This window comes from Polypterus senegalus, chromosome 5, assembly GCF_016835505.1.
Source record: "Polypterus senegalus isolate Bchr_013 chromosome 5, ASM1683550v1, whole genome shotgun sequence".
Classification (NCBI taxonomy): domain Eukaryota; kingdom Metazoa; phylum Chordata; class Cladistia; order Polypteriformes; family Polypteridae; genus Polypterus; species Polypterus senegalus.
The window spans coordinates 32377098-32397379 of record NC_053158.1 but is presented as its reverse complement, the minus strand read 5'-3'; the positions used below and the strand labels follow the sequence as shown (position 1 = coordinate 32397379).

The following is a 20282-nucleotide window of genomic DNA, read 5'->3' as shown; positions in this document are numbered from 1 at the left end:
TACATTTAGTTACACTTATTTTGGTTTTCCAAATGGAGCGCAAACAGGTGAATTTGAGCCCACAACATCAGGGTTTGATCTCCAGAGCCTTAACTACTACACCACCCTGCCTGCGTAATAATTGCATGCATTTTTCACAATAAACCTGAACATGCATTGTGGGATTTACTATTCTCTGTTGTGGCTGATGAAAGCCAAGTGGGCATTTTTCAGCCTTGTGCTCTTCAATTGCACTTTGTCAATTATTCACTTCAAAGATAGCACTAAATACAACCATACTGGTTTATTTGTTTTGCGATGGCCCATATCTGAGTGATAAGCTTGTAAGGCAAATTTGTGACTCTTTGGGCCCAGTAAGAACAAATGTGCTGCATGTGTAACGGCACATAGTGATGAACTGGAATCTCATCCACGGCTGTCTCCTTCCTTGGGTCCAGCGCTGTTCAGACAGGCTGTGTCTCCCTGAGTCACTATAATGGAAATATTGGTTCAGAAAGCTGAATAAATTCATTGTTTTATCACGGTGTGAGGACAATATTGTGCTTGGATGATGTGTGGCTGTATGATAAAAATAGAACTTGGTTTTATAAAAGAGAATGAATAAACGCCTAAAGTGCATTTATGCTCCATGGGTAAGTGGGCCAGCCTCTGTCCAACGGTGAGTGGGAAGAGAGCTCTTTTAAGTGCAGAGTTTTGTCAGATTATTTATTTAATGATGATGATGATGCATACTCTCAGTATGCATGTGCTGAGCCACAAATGAAAAATATAAAATACCCTTTGGGCTTTTCTTAGTGTCCAGACATCTATCACTGATATGAGTCATGACCAGCAAGGGTAATCTTTAAAATGATCATTTTAAGGAAAGAAATAATGAAGTACAAAAAACTGAAATTGGTATTACATTCCCAAACATATAGAATACAAATTTCATGGAAAGTAAATTAGCAGTTGTACAGAATTATAAAAAAAAACGTGATTTAGATTCTAAGTTTGCATGTTTTACAAAGACTAGAATAACACATCACAACTCTAGCAGAACTCATTATCTGCTACTTTGTAATTGATGTGTTTGCTATTAGGTAGAGCAATAATGCAAGAAAGCTTATGAATAATTGTGGCTCAGATGCATTTTATTTTATGCTGTAAGACTAGCCATACAAAGTATGAAACTTTTTATCTTGTTTACAACATTTCTTTTAAGCATATCCAAAGCTGCCAAATTTTAAACCCTGTTTTGATTTTGACAGAGATAGCCACGTCCGATTAGCTTCAGGAGAACGTTCTTTGACTCAAGCAAGTATGATGCATGAAACCTTCATTAACCTTGCACTACAGATGTTTTCATCCAAAGTAACTGGTCAGTCCAGTGGGAATTCAGCCATTAGATACACTTAAAGTGTAGAATGGTGGTTGACTAGACATGACAGCCAGGAGAATTAATGGCTTTTAGTCGTGAGACATTTGTCTAAGTGCCTACAGACTTTAGTGACCTGACATCAGCACAGGTCCAAGTTCAGGTTTGTCATAGTGAAATAACTCCCATTAAAAACTTTTAATACTTCATCTGAGTTATCTCTTGGGATGTGTAGAGCAGATAAAGTGTATCTATTTTGTTGCGTCTAGCAGTAAATTGTCTGACACGTGTGCACATAGGGGAAAACATCAGGGAATAATTGAACAGCTCCTATTTTCACATTAGCATTATGGTGCATTAATACAATGTTTTTGCTTAAATGATATTCATTTTCATCTATTGTATGTGGTCCTTGGGTGCACAAGGAAGCTTTCAAAATGTCCAGGAAAAGCATGTCCCAATCTGTTCTCTACACACTGGTCATCCAGCTGGAATTTCACCTGAACAAACCTATAGCTTTTCAGATGGTGAGCCTTTGGGAGGAGTGATGTCTCTCTTTCCGACACTTAGGAGTTAATTATTGTAACCCTATTTTGAATGAGGTTCAAAAACAATGTACTTACAGAGTAACAGAATCAGAAACAAGTTCAGACAGTTCTTTTATTACCCTCTCAACAAACACCAATTTGTTAGCGCCACTCCTACCAAGAGCTAAAGACCTCTGACAGTCTAGCTTTACGGAAGCTTACCAGCTCTTCCACCATGACAGTCCATGTCTTTACTATGATGATGTCCCCTTCTAGACACATCTGACTGTGATCTGCAGTTAATTCAGGTGCCCCTAACAAAGTGAGATCATGTGCCTTTCTTAGTCATTATAGAACATTTAGCCCAAGTGTAGTAGTGAAGTAATGTTTAAAAAAAAGGTGGCACTCTCGAGCAGTCACCTATTTTACATACAGTCAACAGAGCCAAAACGTATCAGAAAAACATGTACATATTCCAAAATATGTAATGATTATATAAGGATGGTGAAATGTAACAAGTGTGTAAATAAATAAGAAGAAATGATATTACCATTTTAAAATGGTTTTACTATATAGGTATCATGCCTTATCCAACAAAGTGTGATTACTATTCCTTTAAAACACCACTCATGCCCTCTATGTGTTACCTCAGGAATGTCTTCTTCCTGTCAGTCAAGCTCTTGGCAAGCCTCTTCTTCCAAACACGGAGCTCAGAGTTGTTTCTGATCACAAGGGGCTTATACATCCTGACCAAGAACTACACTTGGGAGCACCAGTGGGGTAATCTGCAGGTTCAGGGCTACCCTGTGGAGCCCTTGGACTATTATCTTAGAGTTTCTTCTATCGGCACCAGGTGTCCCTACTGTCCAAAGACCAATTTTGAAATAAAGGAAAAAAAAAACATCAGGTCACATGCTCATTACTGTAATGCTCCAGAGAGGAGGCAATATATGTAATGAGACAAATCTGGAAATGAGACATAATCCAAAGTAGGAGCAAAGTTTGGCAACCGGAATGTCAGATCAATCATTCACCAAGGCAAAATAAAACCCAAACTCGAAGTCAAAAAAATGTGTATATAAAAAGTCCTTTGCCAGACAAAGAATGAAAACAAAAACACACTATAAGTTTTTACAAGGATTCATCCACAATCTCAGATAGAAATAAAACATCAATGCTGACCTTTTATGCCATTGCACAACTAACATCACACACAACTCACTTCTTTTAATTACCCTGAGAACACTATTAAGGAAGCTCCAAAAAAAAAAAAAATTGCATAAATACACCCAATTAGGGGCAGAATATTTATAGAAAAAATGTTTATTCAAATAAAGTAAAATGAAAAATAAAATAGGATCATAGCATTTATAAAGAGTATTGTTTAATGAATCCATCTGCTGCCCCTGTTGACATGGCTGCCTCCAGCTCTATAACTCCCAACAGTCCATCCTGTAAATAATAGTATCTGTGGTAACTAACTCCAGATCTGCTTCTCCAAGTATGAGGCATCGTACCTACCTAATGATGGTAGCCAGTAGTACATTATCTTTTAATAATCATTTTTTTATTATTATGCTGTGTTATCCCGCCTGGGCAAATTCCTATACTGTGCTGTACATAATTGTTGCATTCTTGGTCCTGACTGGCTCCCCCTTCATTGAACCTTGGGGTCTTGTTCATAAATAAAGGCAAAGGCAATCTTTGGACTGATCAACTGAACGGTTAAGTAGTTTCCATGCAGTGGTCATTTTCATTAACTTTTTCTCCTTCTTCTTTCGGCTGCTCCCGTTAGGGGTCACCACAGCAGATCATCTTCTTCCATATCTTTCTGACCTCTGTATCTTGCTCTGTTACACCCATCACCTGCATGTCCTCTCATAAGCCTCTTCTTAGGCCTTCCTCTTTCCCTCTTGCCTGGCAGCTCTATATTTAACATCCTTCTCCCAATATACCCAGCATCTATCTTCTGCACATGTCCAAACCAACGCAATCTCGCCTCTCTGACTTTGTCTCCTAACTGTCCAACTTGAGCTGACCCTCTAACGTCCTCCTTTCTAATCCTATCCATCCTTGTCACACCCAATCTTACCATCTTTAACTCTGCCACCTCCAGCTCTGTCTCCTGCTTTGTGGTCAGTGCCACCGTCTCCAAACCATATAACATAGCTGGTCTCACTACCGTCCTGTAGACATTCCTTTTCACTCTTGCTGATACCCGTCTGTCACAAAGCACTCCTGACACTCTTCTCTATCCAATCCACCCTGCCTGCACTCTCTTCTTCACCTCTCTTCCTCACTCCCTCTTACTCTGTACTGTTGATCCCAAGTATTTAAACTCATCCGCCTTCGTCAACTCTACTCCTTGCATCCTCACCATTCCACTGACCTCCCTCTTATTTACACACATGTATTCTGTCTTGTTCCTACTGAGCAAAGGTGTTAAACCATGAGCAATGTCCTAGAACACTTCTTTATTCTTCTCGCCAATTTATGTTTAATATGGTCAAAAGCTATGAGTGGAGGATGAGAGAATGAAGCCACAATTACAAGAAACTAGAAAAGGTTACAAGGAGATCAGCAGACCAAGAAGACTTCTAAAAAGAGCCAGTGATCTAAGTAACTGAAAGGAGCATGGGAGTGTACCGGGCTTGGCCTGCTGGGAAAAGACCTAAGCTTAGACCAAGAACACACTGTTTGGATTATATCTTAGTGGTGGATTGAGAATTATCCAAGTGTAGTTGAAGACCTTTGTTGGAGTGAAGGATTTGCTTAGTTTATTACTAATGTTGCAATGCAAAGATGACAGAAAATGGGGTCGGAATCATCTGGATACAGACTTCAGTGTTACCTCCCATCGGGTATGCACATGTGAGGGGGGACTCAAAAATAACGAGATTTTTTTTGGAGGCTGGAGGGATGTTAGTTTCAATGTTTGTCACTAGGAGCATGTACTAGACTGTCTTCTCCATCATTTGGCCAAATGGCGTCCTTAAAGTGCTCAAGCGATTGTGTGGTGCAGTGGAGAGAAAACAACCCAAATTGTGCCGATCAGGCAAGTGACTTCTGCATCACAACAATGTTCCCACAAACACAGCATTGAGTGTGCGGCAGTTTCTCACAAAAAACAGGATGACAACAATTTTCTCTTACTTCCAAGAATGAAGAGGGACCTTAAAAGAAAGCGTTTTCTGGATGTAGAATAGGTCAAGAAGCAAATGACAGAGGCACTGAAGACTATCACTTTGCAGTTTCAGAACAGTTTTGAACAATGGAAAAAGCAGTGGGACGAGTTTATTACGTCTCAAGGAGAGTATTCTGAGGGTGATTAAATTTTGGAAATGTTCTGAGAAATATGTACAATTACAAAAAAAAATAATAATTTTTGGTTCCCCACTCATATAAATTACTTTAGCCGGAAAAGTATAGCACACCCTTAAATGTCCGTCGCAAAAATATTTTTTACCTCCTTTTTATGAACCTTGTTTAATTCCAACACATTAATTGAGTCACTAATTAACCGAACAGGTGAATCTTTAGGCATATTCGAGACACTTGCAGACCAAAGGATTGTGCTGATTCTTTATAACCATCATGGTACAAGTTAGGGAAGCATATTTACAGTTAATATTGGCTCTCGTAATACATTCTAGTGTTGTAGCAGCAAGGTGGAAGGCTGGAACCAACCTGGTACAGAATGCCTTTCCATCAAAGACCAGACTCTTAGAAGAACAATTTTAAGTTAGGATTTCAGAGGAATATATGAAATCTTCACATAGTCAGGCTACATCTACACTACCATGTTTTCATTTAAAAATTACGTTCTTAACACTAGAATTACCAGAGCCTACAAAAAAACTTGTAGATCTGTCCCACCTTAAATCGCTTCGCACTTCTCCGTCAGCGTCTTTTGTTCTGTAAAGCAGTAAGCAGTTTGCTATCACATTCCCCACCAGCGCACAGTTTTCTCAGCTCAAGTCTGTTTACCTGCATGTCAGTTGCTTAGATTTGTTTAGAGTAAGAAGTCAAGCAAAATGACACCTTTTTTAAATACTATATCGTTATTTGGAACACATGCATTTCATGTGTGTTCTGTGTCTACAACGATCTATGTAAACACATCGTTAAAACAGAAACGTTTTAAACGTTTAGTAATAATTGACAAAATGTAGACATGAAGTATATAATGTGTGAAGTCTGAATTCCAAATATCAAAAAAACACTTTCACAAAAGGTACAAATATAACTGATCAAATGCGCTTTTATTAAAAAATATAACTACAGAAAAAGAACCCGCATTAGGGTGTGACATTGACACTCATTTGCTACGACTGCTTCGGTGGTGCAACGGTATCAACTGTTAATTGATAATCAAAACTGTCATGGTTCGATCCCAGATGAGTCTGTTTTGAGAAGTGAGCTGCTCGTATTTTTAGTATTTTAGAATAAAAACATACATTTGAATCCAGTCTGTAACAGCCAGTGTAATTTATGATACTTGTAAACGTTAGCTTTGTTTTTTTTTTTTATTCAGTTTTATTCTCTCAGCCGCGTTCATGATCCCAACACCCCAAACCCGCATTTGACACTGCTGTTTTCACATGGACGCGCTATAACAGAGGTCAACTTAGATCATGACGATGCTTCTACATCGGAGCAAGAATGCATGTCACACTTTTGCCATCGGTGTAATTTGTATATGTATATGGGAAGCTCTGCACTCAACTTGTGACTTTACATTGTAGGAAGTAAGTAAATAAATAAAGGTAAATAGGTAAATAACATTTGATCTGGCTCTTACATACAAAGAATGGTGTATGTAAGGACGGTGCATGTGCCCAAAACATTAACGTTTATATGTTACTTACATAAAAGCCAGACTGAATGTTATTTACCTATTTACCTTTATTTATTTACTTACTTCCTTCACAAGTCACAAGTAGAATGCAGAGCTTCCCATGTACATATACAAATTACACCGATGGTAAAAGTGTGATATACATCCTTGCTCCGATGTAGAAGCATCGTCATGATCTGAGTTGACCTCTGTTATAGCGCGTCTATGTGAAAACAGCAGTGTCAAATGCGGGGTGGGGGGAGTTGGAATCGTAAATGCAGCAGAGAGAATAAAACTGAATAAAAAAAAAAAAAAGCTAACCTTTACAAGTATCATAAATTACACTGGCTGTTACAGACTAGAATCAAATATATGTTTTTATTCTAAAATAGTAAGAATATGAGCAGCTCACTTCTCAAAACCAACTCGACGGGGATCGAACCCGTGAAGTTTTGATTACCAGTCAACAGTTGATACCGTTGTACCACCTGTGGACTTGAACCCGGACACAGACAGACGGACATCATTCTTGCACCCAACACACGTTTATTATACGATATTTACAAGTTCTTTCCGTGCACTCCCCAGTGCCTCTTGCACCGTTTCCCCAAAGGTCCAGGCCACACAGTCACAATGCCTCTCTCCTGGCCGCCTCCAGTCCTCTCTCCAGCTCCGTCTCTCTTCCACCCGACTTCCGCTATCGACTGAAGGGAGGCGGCCTTAATAGGAACCGGATGGGCTCCAGCTGCTTCCCGGCACTACTCCGTAAACACGCCCCAGTGTGGCGGAAGTGCCGGCTGCGCACCCGGAAGCCATCCGGGTGTCCCTTGTCATCTTCCCACCAGCACTTCCTGGTGTGGCGGAAGTGCTGGGCTCCAGGGATATTCAGGCACCGGGGTGCCGCCTGGCGGTGGCCACGGGTTCCTACAGTGCTGGGCTTCCAAGCCCTTTACCCGAGGCCCCCAACATAACCAGGGCGGACGCCCCCTCACAGTCTGGAGGAGGTATAAGCCCTCCTCCGGTCCTCCTGGGCGTCCCGGCTGGATGCCACACACTGAAGCAGTCATAGCAAATGCGTGTCACCCTAATGCGGGTTGTTTTTCTGCAGTTATATTTTTGAATAAAAGCGCATTTGTTCTGTTATATGTGTACCTTTTCTGAAAATGTTTCTTTGATATTTGGAATTCAGGCTTCACACATTATACACTTCATGTCTATCCATCCATCCATTTTCTAACCCGCTGAATCCGAATACAGGGTCACGGGGGTCCGCTGGAGCCAATCCCAGCCAACACAGGGCACAAGGCAGGAACCAATCCTGGGCAGGGTGCCAACCCACCGCAGGACACACACAAACACACACTAGGGCCAATTTAGAATCGCCAATCCACCTAACCAGCATGTCTTTGGATTGTGGGAGGAAACCGGAGCACCCGGAGGAAACCCACGCAGACATGGGGAGAACATGCAAACTCCACGCAGGGAGGACCCGGGAAGCGAACCCAAGTCTCCTAACTGCGAGGCAGCAGCGCTACCACTGCGCCACCATGCCGCCCCTTCATGTCTACATTTTGTCAATTATTAAAAACACAACAATCGCCATGGAAAGCAGCTCTTCTATGTCTGCTAAGTTAAAATATGATTTTTATTTGACAAATGAGGAAATGAGACACTGTTATGAGCAGGATCCAATCAGGGAAGGGCAACATGATAAGCACGAACTAACCAGAGCGTAATTAGAGTCTTTGTTTTCAAAACTCTGTGCTTTTGCACATCAACACTACAGTGCTGAGGCTGCGTTTTCAGAAGTATACGGCTCTGGAGAGCATTTCAAGTGTTTGCAGGTTGGTGTACTCATGGGGTAGTGTGGCTGCAACACGAAAATGGAGACTAATGACTTTGTATTAAAATAAAAATGTAGCAGTGTGGACATGGTGTCAGAGCCTGGCACAGGATTAGAAACGTAGCATTTGGCAGCAACGATAAATACTGCACCGCCCAAAGAGTGACATACAAACAACAATTTTAAAATAAAGTATCACACCATTTTATGAAACATTTTGTGGAAGTTCAGATATAGAGGGTGTCAGATAATAGTCGATTAAACATGAAATAAGGAATAAGAAGTCTATTGCACATAGGGATTAAGGAGATGCATACTAAGTTATTGCGGTGGGTTGGCACCCTGCCCGGGATTGGTTCCTGCCTTGTGCCCTGTGTTGGCTGGGATTGGCTCCAGCAGACTCCCGTGACCCTGTATTCGGATTCAGCGGGCTAGACAATGGATGGATGGATGGATACTAAGTTATGTGTCATCACTGCTTACAAAAAGGTTATGTCTGTGTGATGGGTTAATTACAAAATAGGTATGGAAAGTAGAAGAACAAATTCTGTGTAGTATTTTGCAGTATTACACTTTACATGTGTTAATTAATATGATATAAATGAATTTACATACCTTGATGAACACCATTTTGTTATACAAGGAGGCTACTGAATGCCAATGAAATAAAAGATGCCTTTCTCTTCCTAGCTTCAGATTGCTTCATCATTAATTCCACTTGCGAAATTCTGTTCATTAATTTGTAAATGGTTAGATTTGTTAGATATTTGTGGATGGCATGCTTACTTGGGTGATCCAAATCATTAAAATGGGTGTTTAAATGACCTGTCAGCCATATCTCACTTGGGATTTCCAGGAGCTGTTTTCAGCATTTACTAAGGATGCTCCTATCTGATTGGAGACATGTTTACAGCTGTCAAGAGCGGGTGTTTCCTAGGAAAAAAAACAGCCATTTATCACAACTTCATAGTTACTGATGTATTTTGTATTCTCTTGATTTTCTTAGGGCAGTTGTTTTCCAATATGCATCAGAAATAAATAAATCACATCATACCGTTCATCTGTAATAGACACCTAGATATAACACAAAATACACACACTTTAAAAATAAAGATTCAGTTATCGATGATACTTCCATAGGGGGTGTCCAAAATTTCAGTGATTTATCTATTTGTTGTAGAGCTGTAACCTTCAACGGAATCGATTTAAATTAAAAAAACTTTGAAATTCACCTTTTCCTTTTGTCTCACAGATCTTGCGGTCAACATCTGCACTCAGTCATTGTCTGTGTGGAGTCTGCACTTTCTACACATGGTTTGTCCCCCCATTCCCCTGAAGATGAGAGTGGGCAAAACTAAATTGGCACTCAGTGGGCATGTGCATTAGTGGGCCTTGTGATGGACTCGCATCCAGTAACCCCCCCGATACTAAATTGCATCAGAGGATGTTATTTTAAATTTATTTGAAAACGCATTCACCTGCTTTATTATATCCGCACATATTATCATTTTTTAAATTAAACTTTACAGTTTTATTACATTTTAATTTAATACAGAATTCTTCATTCTTTTTTCTGCCAGCTTTTTCCTGGCCTTCACAAGGCCTTAAACTGTCATTAACTAATTGTAACCCCAGTCCATTTCAGGAGACACTAAGCCCCACTGGGCAAGTACGGGATCACCAATCCACCTTTGCTAACTCCAAAAAAGAAGGGAATCAAAATGGGGTCCGAATACCGAATAGCTACTGTGCCACTTAAGTAGCAAGCATTTCATTTTTTTGGGGAAGTGAATCTGAATAAACAATTGGAACTCCACACCAGATTTGCAACAGCAGTAAACCACATATCATTTGTTAACCATGGGAACGACTTTAAATAAACCATTATTATTAAATTCTTCTTATTAAATACTCTACTGGTGCACTTCATGCAAAATTAATGGCCATTGATTGTCCTTCAGAATCTTAACACAAAGCTTTCATTGTGTGGAAATGCTATAAATGGAGTATTAGCAGCCGGGAATGTGCTGGACAAAGGAGTTTTAGTTCAGAGTGATTTGTAAATGCATTTATGAAGAATGTTTTTAAAATTTTAATTCTCACAGTAATATTTTGCATACCTGCTAAGAGGCTGTGTAACTAGTAGCTCTTTGAAACGCTTTCACTAGGTAGATTAATAGGGTGTTCTATTTAGAAAATTCTTGTTATTTTTCTCCTTCAGCAGTTGATGGCTGAGTTAATTCTCTTTAGTTTTGTCATGCTCTGGAGCACACATTGCCAGACTATGATAAGGTTTATGGGGCGCAATAGCGTCTATCAAAGTCTTTAAAACCACACTTGAAACTTTGTCCTAAAATAAAGCAAGAAGCATGCCTTTCAAAAGGCTTATAAAGATTTTTTTTTTCTTTGTTGAACAGCTCTTGTGTCTGTGTGTATGTGTTAAAAAAGAGAGGTACAATATGTCCCGAGGCTATCGGTTTGAAGTTAAACTGGGTGAAGTAGAAATATTTTACTCATCAGCTTTGCAGTCACAGAGTTTGCCTCAGCTAGAACAAAACTGCTGAAGCATTTAGAGAAAATTAACCCCCCATCTTGGCAGCCAGATGTGACTGGATTCTGATGAATGCACATGAGTGGGCTGAAAAACCAAAAGACTGTGAAATTCCTGTCAGGCCTGTAGACTGCAGAATGGGCTATTGACTGCTTTCTCTATTTCCCTCCATCATTCTTCTTGAACACTGCCATTAATTTCCTCTCCTGCCCTGCCGACTTCTTTTTTTTTTTTTCTTTTCCCCTTAGCTTTCTTTGTTGCAGAAGAGGATGCACAAAGCACTGGTGGAGTACTTCAAACAGCGCGGCCTCTACAACCAAGCCGGACTGGCCAAGTTCCAGGCTGCTTTTCATCAAAATAGTCAGAAAATAGTAGCCGTGCAGGTAGGTGATATTTGGACTGTCAGTAATTAAAGATGTCACTGGTTATCTTCAGTTGCTTTTCGCAAAGGTGATGAATAAGATCTTTTTTTTTTTTTTTTTAATTAGAACAAAGCAAGGTTAAATGACCCCTTTAGGGTCACACATTACATTGGAGGGGAACATGTGCTCTAAAATCTGCTGCCATAACCATTACACTGTATTGGCCTCTTCAGTGCACATAATACACATTAATACAGTGTACCAAATACAGTATGTTACAATCTCTTACAGAACGAAATGCATTAAGAAAGTGCTGTTATATTGCAATATAAGATTCTTTTGATTTTATGTGTCCTTATTTCTATATGTGATCTGTTTTCCTGTAACTCTATAACTGCAATAGGCTGGTTCAGTAAATGTTATGTACTTCTGGAAGAAGAATCAATGCATATAAAAATGTAGGCTCCATAGCCATGCTGCAAAATGGTAAAATGACCTTAGTGATTTCAAATAAGCCCTGTCAATCCAAAATGTTATTGCTTATGTGTGGAAATGTTTTTTATGACACAAAGCTTAACTAAGACACATGGCTTTTTTCAAACAAAATTAGGCTGCAGACTTCCCTAATTTGTACTACTGAGCACACATTGTTCATTTTGAACAATCAAGCATTCCTGGAAACAAATGTAAACTTTTGTTTCTGTCCAGATTCCCCATGCTGCTTAATGACTTTAACAAAAAATATAGTCTGTGGACCTGTAAGCCTTGTACAACCTTAATAAAAAAGACAAATGACTGTGTGTCCATCCTGTTGCTATGTCTCTGTCATTCCATAAGCTGGCGCATCACAAACAGTTTCAGGAATAAAATGCATTGAACTTGTCATTCCAATAGATGATGCATCACAAATATTAACACATTTTTTACAAATCCCATACCAAATAGCATATAACAGAGACATGAGCATGGCACTTGCCATTCCACTAGATCGCGCATTGACATTGCTTTTACAAATCCTATACCAAATGGCTTATAACAGAAACACATAAATTGCATGTTTTTTGCTTAGATTTCAACCCATCTTGGACAGATAGCTCAGCTTGTTAAGCTTTAAGTCTGCACTGTATATGTGATGCTGAGAAAGGCTTCCATAAACGTTACAGAGCATGAGATCATTTTGTAACACACAGTCACAGCAAATAAATGAAAAATCTAGCCATTCTTTTCATAACCCAAACCCTTTAAGCCAATTTCATTATTATTATTATTTGACTGACAGCTTTATTCAAGGTAACTTAAAACATTTGAGATACAATTGCTTACATTTCTTTTGTTTTTAAAGTTGGAATACAGGCAATTTAAGTGACTTCTTCATTGTAATACATTGTCAGTAGTGGGATTCAAACTCAACACGTCACAATTTGAGGGTTAGCCAGTGCTTGTTCCAGAAACACCAAGTGCAAGGGCATTTGGGGTATGCGCTAATATCCCTTTTAGGAACAAGCACTGAGAGATAATTTAATGAACAGAATTAGCTTAAAAGCATATCTTTGAAAAATACAAATTCCAGAATGTAGAATGCTTGCCTGCAACTGCGCTAGGAGCCAAGGTCTGCATGGTGCCATCTCTAAAAGTGCTGTGATGGGGGGGGCATGGCCCACAAAGGGGTCTCAGTAAACTTCCTTTTGGTCTGCAACTCAAGTGAAAATAATGTTAAAATAACAGAAAAGAAAATAATAAATCACTAAAAAAGCAGTTGCTCATGGATTCCCGAATGAGGCACATTAATTGCATTGTGAGAGTACGTCACTTACAGCACTACAGTCATGTGGCGCAATTCCTCAAGGTTGATCCGGACTACAGGATCCTCATAGTTGAGGACTCAGTGGCTGGACCAGGCCAAGGGGATGGCCACATAACACCTGGCTCCAGCAGATAAAGGATCATTTCTGGAGGGTAGGCTCGGACTGCATGTCTGCCTGGGGGTTGCCAACCGGGATCCCGATCTGTTTTGTCGTGTTGTGGAGGCAGCAACGTGATGTACCAGTGCATGCACACCAACCTGACCTAACCTAACTAAAAATCAATCTAGAGCAGTTTGTCAGACTTGCCTTTTAAAAGCGCACTACTTTATAAATATCCAAATTATTGTAGTATCTCGACCGACTGCGTGTGGATCTGGCTAGGGTGGCAGAAAAAGCCCTGGAGAGCTGACCATCATGTAAATCAGGGCAAAATGCAAAAGGCTGACATTTGACAGAAAAGAGTGTGGTGCCATGATCAGGTGAAATTAAAAGGAAGGGCATGGCTGAGACAGCTTTTCCTTTGGAAGGGTTATTAGGTTGTGAGCACATCAGCTGGACTGAAATGGCATACAGGGCGGGTGATTTTTGTATGTAGAGTGATACATAAACCACAGTAAGTTTAAACGTGGAAAGAGTACGGGATGTCAAAGGGGTGACCTGGGCCCGGACTCCAAGCATAAAAAGAGGCACAATCTCCGAAACAGATAGAAATTTCTAAACAATAGTTGAGTAGCTAGATCATTCCTAATGCCCTGAATAGTGAGGAGTTATAGTTAAATGTAAATAGTTCACAATTCAGTTCCTTTTTATTATTGCCTTGTACTCTGTTCTTGTTACACTTGTTAAGTAAACCTCTTTCTTCAACCACATCCTTGTTCTGTTCTGTACGTAACCCAGTTACTGGGGTATTTATGGTGGTGTGTGATGACATTCATTTGTCTCAAATTCCCCCTTTAAAGTTCATTTCATATGTTGATTGTATCTGAATATAATTTAACCAGATTATATTTGCATCTGTCATTAAAAAGCATCACCGGGTGTTCTCTTTAGTTAATCCACACAATGCAGCGTAACACAGCACAGTTGACCGCTGCAACAGTACTATAGTTAGATTGTGAATGAATTTTTGTTGTTGCACTAGGAAAAAGTGAATATAAGGTGGGATGCCACACTGCTATAAAGAAATGTAGTGTTTTAGCACAATGCCAAAGACAGGGAAGTCTCATAAAGCAGAAGCAGGTCAACACCAGACACTGTTGCCACTCTGGTCAGTTTTAAAAGCCACATTGGTGTCACCTAGGGATTGACAAATTACAATGTAAAACCTGCCTAATGGTGTGGCGGAGTAGCTCAATGGATGATGCTGTTGGCTATCGAGTGGGCAGGGCCCCCTTTGGAGTTTTGACGCTATTGACGTTTTCCCCATTGAGTTTGGTCACTGTTGATGTCCGGGTGTTATTTGGGTGGCCACAAACTGTCAAATCTAAATTTTTCCCCACACAACACTTTCAAAAACAGCTCAATTTGGTGTGAAAACCGCACATCTGTCAACCCTGATGTCACAGCCTGCCGGCCTACCGCTGTTAACCTTACTACCCCACTGATCCACAGGACTCTTTTGCCTTTTCTGCTGTTGGAAATTCTGAATCCAAGGATTAACAGAGTAGCTTGTGCAATTTAGTTATGAAATAATGTCTGCAACAATTAATGCTTCATTTTAAAAATTACTTTTAATTTTTCAGAAGTATGTTATAATTTTATGCACGAGTTAACATAATATTTAAGACAAGTTGAATAGTAAGCAGCATTTTTTGTGATCAAAAAAATCTGCAGTGACAAACTATATGTTGATAATTACTGATTATTATTTATCCTTAAAAAATGCTAACACATATTTATTCTATGTTATGAATAAGAAATTCAGACATTAGTAAAATAATTTTTAATTAATAAAAACACAGAGGCTGTTTTCGAAGTGGCTTATTAATTTTGTATTATACTATAAAAATACAGGCCTTGTAATAGCACTTGTGGTAAATATGATTTTGTTAATCAACGTAAGTTCAAAAACAAGCATCTTTGTCAAGGCTGTGACAAAGGTACAAGAGGGTAAATACGTGTAGGGGGGCCTTCATATATTGTCATAGATCACTGGGGGACCTTGGAGCAACAAAGGCAGAGAACCAATGATATCTTATATATAAACGCCTATTCGTTGAAGTGTGTGTGTCTGTCTCTCCAGCCCGGAAGTGAGAGCTGGAGTCGGGGTAAGGGCTCCACCTCCGAGAATACACAAGTGAAGCCAGTATGTCTGCAAAACAAAACCTCTGAAGAAAGTCACTCGCTTATCAGCTATTACAGAAGCGAAGCGAACACATCAGCAAAACGCTATCCCTTTTACTTTTTCTCCAACCACTAATACGCAAGTGAGGCGAGCATGTCGGCAAAACAAATCCTCCTACAAGAGAGATGCCCAGAATAGTTCCTTTCAATTACCTGACATATATACCTTTCAGTTTTTTTTCTGATGATTTTAATAGTATCTAGGACCACGGGCTTTTTACAGCACGGGCTTACACAGCTAGTATATACAGGCAGTCCCCGGGTTAGGTACGAGATAGTGACGATAGGTTTGTACTTAAGTTGAATTTGTATGTCGGAACAGGTACATTATTTTAATAAATGCTATTGTTGACCGACTGTAACCAAGTGCTCTGTCAATGAATGATGGAGTTCACCTCTCTTGGACCTTTTTATTATTTCTACTTTATTTTCAATGGTCATGGTTTTTTCTTCTTTACTGTATCACCAGCACTTGCATCAGATTTGTGTTTCAGAGACATTCTTGAAGGGTGAAGACAAAAGGTTAAGATAAACTCTTCTGCACAGCACTGTACACGTTATCACAACAGGAAGGCACCAGTCGTCAACACGTCTGATGTACTGACAAGAGACAACTTACTGCTATGTGCATAACAGTACAAGCAGGCTTGCTATTGAGAATGACTGGGGGCGGCGAGGGGGTTCATCACTCGCCCACCACACAGTCACCTCCACTACAGTATGCTGCACGGTGCGGCCAAAGGCGGGTAGTGAATCGCCCAACCCCAGTTCAACAGGCAGCCATCCAAGACACACTACAATGCTACCCCCGCCGTCCCGTTCACCCTCAATGGCCTCCATTCAGCCACAACCGGGTCACTGCTTGCAGCATTACCAGCTGTCTGTGCTGGGCGGGCAGTGAAATGCCCCCTTTGATCCATACAGCCTGCGTCCAGTCAGGAGCAGTAGCTGCGGCGGCATAGTGGGCGGGCAGCGAACTGTCGCCCTGCACATGAGCGATACCTGTGGCCCCGGTGACTATGTCACGGGTCACCGCTTGGCGCCGGGAGCCGCCTGAGGAACACTACACTGCATGAGCAGCAAAATCGCCTCCCTCCAGCCACCTCTTGCAGCATCCCCAGGCCGAAGATGACGGAGTGGCAGTTACTGAGGCACATGCGTCACAGCTGCATCCTCGTTTGTAAGTCGTAGGTCGGATGTCCGTAACCTGGTGACTACCTGTACATAAGAAAGACTCCACATGTTATCAAATGAAATAAGTTACAAACAATTTTGATGAGAGCAGGTTATTCAGCTCAGCATAGCTTATACCTTCTCACTGAACTAAAAGGAAGGGCTAAAGAGTGTTACACAGTATGTGATTCTTCTGAAAATAAGTGCGGCAAAGCAATACAATAAGATCAAATTTGACAACACCACAATATAAATCATTTAGATTGCTGCTACAGTTGTAAAGATGTATTCTTTTGAGCATGTTCAAATATAAATGATGTATATTGTGCCTTTTAAACAAAGTTTGTCCTTTCAATATTTCAGATTTGAATCCTTGTCTAGTGTCCTTAATTTTGAACCACTAAAAACTATAAACACTTTACAGATTTTACAGTCATTGGAAGTATGGCACAAGGATGCTGACCAGTTGATGTAATCATTGGGATACATTCTTAAAAATAAAGGTGCCAGAGTGGTTCCTCAGAGCGATGCCACAGGGAGACCACTTTTGGTTGCCAAAAAGACCCCTCCACATGGAGGTTATAGAGAGAATGTTTATTTATTGAGATCCATAACAGGCTCCATATGGTAAACAACCATGAATAGATGGCAATGGAAATGAGAAATAAAAGTGGGTCGTGATTTTAAAAGGACATTTTCTGCATACAGTCAGACAGTCTAAGTCCAGTTTTTCTTAATCTGTTAGTGTCTTTCAGGTAGTCTACAATCAGATTTTTTTTTACATAGTAGGACGTTGTTAAAGCACAATGAAACAACATCATGTGCAAAAAAATCTTCCCAGAATGAAATTGTGCTTTGCCGAGCAATAGTTCTGCGAGAAACCACACAAGCCATAAAATGCCTTCAAAGAATGATTATTGTTAAGAGTGTCTTATCAGGATGTGAAAACGTCCATTGTCAGAATGGTATACTGTTGCCAAGAGAGGATGTGCCAGCTTGACAATATAATTTGGACATCCAATGGCATTCAGACATGGCTAATCTACTCCAATCATACGAATGTGTGCTAAAATAAACTCACCGCCCACCCTTACACACCACCACCAGTCTACATCATTGATATCTGGAAGTTTGGATCCACCGACTCATTGGGTTTCACCATATCCTGGTTCACTCAACAAGATTTAGGATTAAAATGGTTTTCATTTATTCTGTGTCCAGAGCATCATCTCTTGTACACTGCAAGTCTACCTCCTTATTTTTGTTAAATTCTGCCATGCTTATTGGATGGATTTTATATACAAAATGCATAATCCTGACATTTTGTATGGTGTCTGACTGTTTTAAGGAAAAATATACTTCTGGATATTTAATGGTATATTGCAAGGAGTGAATCAGTTGTTCCTGAAATACATCTCAGACTTTACATTCTTTATTCTGTGTAATATTAAAATTCCATTAAGTCGGTCCATAAATGTAAATTGAGTTGAGAAGAAAATAATAACTTAATGTCTCAATTTTAGACCCGTGCTTCTTCTGACAACAAGGGTCACATACAGTGTTCGCAAAAGTGCTTCCTTTTTCACAGTGAATTATACGATTATATCCGTCTGAATGTTCCTTTGATAATTCAGCATTAGTGCTAATCTAAATGTCCATTGTACTGTACATGTGTTACACACACAAACAGAATGAAAAACAAATGAACAATAATTTCATATTGAAAATTAAAATACATTTAGAAGGATAGTCTTTCAGCTGTTCATCATTCCATGGGTATGTGCCTGCAGAAGAGCATGCAGAGATGATAAAAAGGTAAGCGACAGAAAAACTGAAGGAAACAAAGCCCAAGGAGATGACAAGTGTGAAAAGCCAGAATGTGTGCAAAAGGCAGCTATCCGAGAAAGGAACAGTGAGGATAAAAGATTAGTCAATCACTCGGTGCTAGGGGGATGTGTTTAGTGTCTGCTGTATTACTTTGATGAGTGGGTTGGAATTCTTATGAGGGAACACAAAGAGATCAGTGTGGCTATGATCAAGTGAAATGTGACACAATGCAGCTGAGAAATCTTTGATCAATTGATTCCGGTGTGCCCCGCAAAATGATCGGAAAGTTTTCTTCTTGTTTTTTCCTGGGCAAACTGCTAAACACTTTCTACAAGAACTGCAGTAAATAACAGAAAAGTCACAGAAAGTTACATAATATATAACACTCACAAACCTGTTTAAACCAGCTGAGGCTCATGGGACGTCAGAGCATATTATGGCATCACCAAGCTCAAAGTAAGAAACCAGCTGTTTACAGGATGCAAGTCTACGGTATTCACAATCGTGAAGGAACAGTTTGAAACCTTCAATGAATGGCTAGTTCCAGAAATACTCAAAATTTCAGAAATCACTTATTTTACTGCACACATGACTCTAGGAGTAATTTATAATCTTACTGTATGTCTGGGTTAACCTCTTTGAAGTATACAGTAAACTGTCACTGGGCGTGCGCTTCCACAATGCAACTGCCAATAAATTCAAACTGAAAGTTGAATTTCAAAATCTCTTCAAATCCAGATCGTTAGGGTCAGCATATGGCTCTAGGATATGAACAGCAAGCTAACGCTAGAGCTCTTCTTTTCCCACACTACAAATTGTTTTTACCTTTCTTTATTTTTGTACTATGTGTTTTTCTCCTCACCCTGAAAACTAATCTAAAAATAGATTGGTGATAAAGCTATGGGACTGCTTTTGATTCTCAGAGAAAACACATGCCTTGAAGTGGAAATTGTGAAATGCATGATTCCTAACACAATCATTCTGTGTCATGTTCTTGCAGTTCCTCTGCCTTGACTGTATATATAGTTAGGTCCATAAATATTTGGACAGAGACAACTTTTTTCTAATTTTGGTTCTGTACATTACCACAATGAATTTTAAATGAAACAACTCAGATGCAGTTGAAGTGCAGACTTTCAGCTTTAATTCAGTGGGTTGAACAAAACGATTACATAAAAATGTGAGGCAACTAAAGCATTTTTTGAACACAATCCCTTCATTTCAGGGCCTCAAAAGTAATTGGACAATTGACTCAAAGGCTATTTCATGGGCAGGTGTGTTCAAGTCCGTCGTTATGTCCTTATCAATTAAGCAGATAAAAGACCTGGGGTTGATTTGAGGTGTGGTGCTTGCATGTGGAAGATTTTGCTGTGAACAGACAACATGCGGTCAAAGGAGCTCTCCATGCAGGTGAAAGAAGCCATCCTTAAGCTACAAAAACAGAAAAAACCCATCCGAGAAATTACTACAATATTACGAGTGGCAAAATCTACAGTTTGGTACATCCTGAGAAAGAAAGGAAGCACTGGTGAACTCAGCAATGCAAAAAGACCTGTATGTCCACAGAAGACAACAGTGGTGGATGATCGCAAAATCATTTCCATGGTGAAGAGAAACCCCTTCACAACAGCCCACCAAGTGAACAACACTCTCCAGG

At 39.8% G+C, this 20282-nt stretch overlaps 1 protein-coding gene across 1 annotated transcript in view; it reads left to right on the top strand.

The window, feature by feature from the left end:
- The window catches only part of LOC120530196 (coiled-coil domain-containing protein 178), a 472799-nt gene that overhangs the window by 394322 nt on the left and 58195 nt on the right, over positions 1 to 20282 (top strand). Inside the window, exon 19 of the mRNA XM_039754457.1 lies at positions 11364 to 11498. Within this exon, the coding sequence (XP_039610391.1) occupies positions 11364 to 11498 (135 nt within the window). The remainder of the gene's footprint in view (positions 1 to 11363; positions 11499 to 20282) is intronic.